Consider the following 887-nt stretch of genomic DNA (forward strand, 5'->3'; position numbering starts at 1 on the left):
GAAGGCCATTAACACCACTATAGTTTTCCCAAGAACACAAGAGATGCAGAGGACGAAGGTGATGCCAAACGCTGTGTGGCGCAGCATGCAGGACCACTCAGAGGGTGCTCCCATGAAAGTTAATGAACATAAGAAACATAGAGTCAATGAGAAGAGCAGCAGGAAACTCAGCTCAGAGTTGTTGGCCCTGACAATCGGGGACATCCTGTGACGAAAGAACACAGCCGCTGTTATCATGGCGAGACAGGCACCACCAACTGAGAAAGCAGCCAGGATGATTCCCAGGACCTCATCGAAGGAAAGAAACTCTACAGGCTTGGGGAAACATTTGTTTCTCTCTGCATTAGGCCAGAACTCCTTGGGGCAAGGGAAACAATCAGGGGAATCTGAAAAAATAAATCAAAAATGAATTTTAGCAGTCATATATTTGAGGTTGTAGATATGCATCAGAAAACATCAACCTATTTTACCTGTGGCATTGCTAATCTCTCCCTCAGGACATGGTATACAATCATAACAGCAGATGGGTTTTCCTTTCTGCAGCACTTTTCGGGTTCCTGGAGGACAGCTGTCAGTACACACTGACACAGGCACCTGTCACATAGACACAGACAGACTCACACAGATATGAATTATTGCTACACAGCTGTTAGATGTTATGTTATTGCTCCTCACTTGTGTGCTACCCTCCACCCAGGTGAGGTTTCTGTTGATACGGAATTCCTGGCCCACTGGCAGTGATGCATCGTAGTGCCCTACTGTCACAAACTCAATGCTGCCAATCTTACTTTTTTGCCAGTTGACCAGTTCATATGTGGCCACAGGATCCCCGTTGGCATCAAATGACACATCATAACCATTTTGGGAAAAATTTACTTTCTTCAGCT

At 45.5% G+C, this 887-nt stretch overlaps 1 protein-coding gene across 1 annotated transcript; it reads right to left on the reverse strand.

Annotated features, from left to right (window-relative positions):
• Window positions 1-192: 192 nt before the first annotated feature.
• LOC111238771 (vomeronasal type-2 receptor 1-like) lies at window positions 193-866 on the reverse strand (the record flags this gene model as incomplete). Its single annotated transcript, XM_022768448.1, has 3 exons — window positions 789-866; window positions 471-594; window positions 193-386 (listed from the first exon to the last, which is right to left on the reverse strand). Coding segments are annotated over exons 1-3 (390 nt in total), but the record flags the coding sequence as incomplete, so codon positions are not given.
• Between the last annotated feature and the right edge of the window lie 21 nt (window positions 867-887).

The sequence above is a fragment of the Seriola dumerili genome, unplaced genomic scaffold (genome assembly GCF_002260705.1).
Source record: "Seriola dumerili isolate Sdu_G_001 unplaced genomic scaffold, Sdu_1.0 BDQW01001619.1, whole genome shotgun sequence".
NCBI classification, from domain to species: Eukaryota; Metazoa; Chordata; class Actinopteri; order Carangiformes; family Carangidae; genus Seriola; species Seriola dumerili.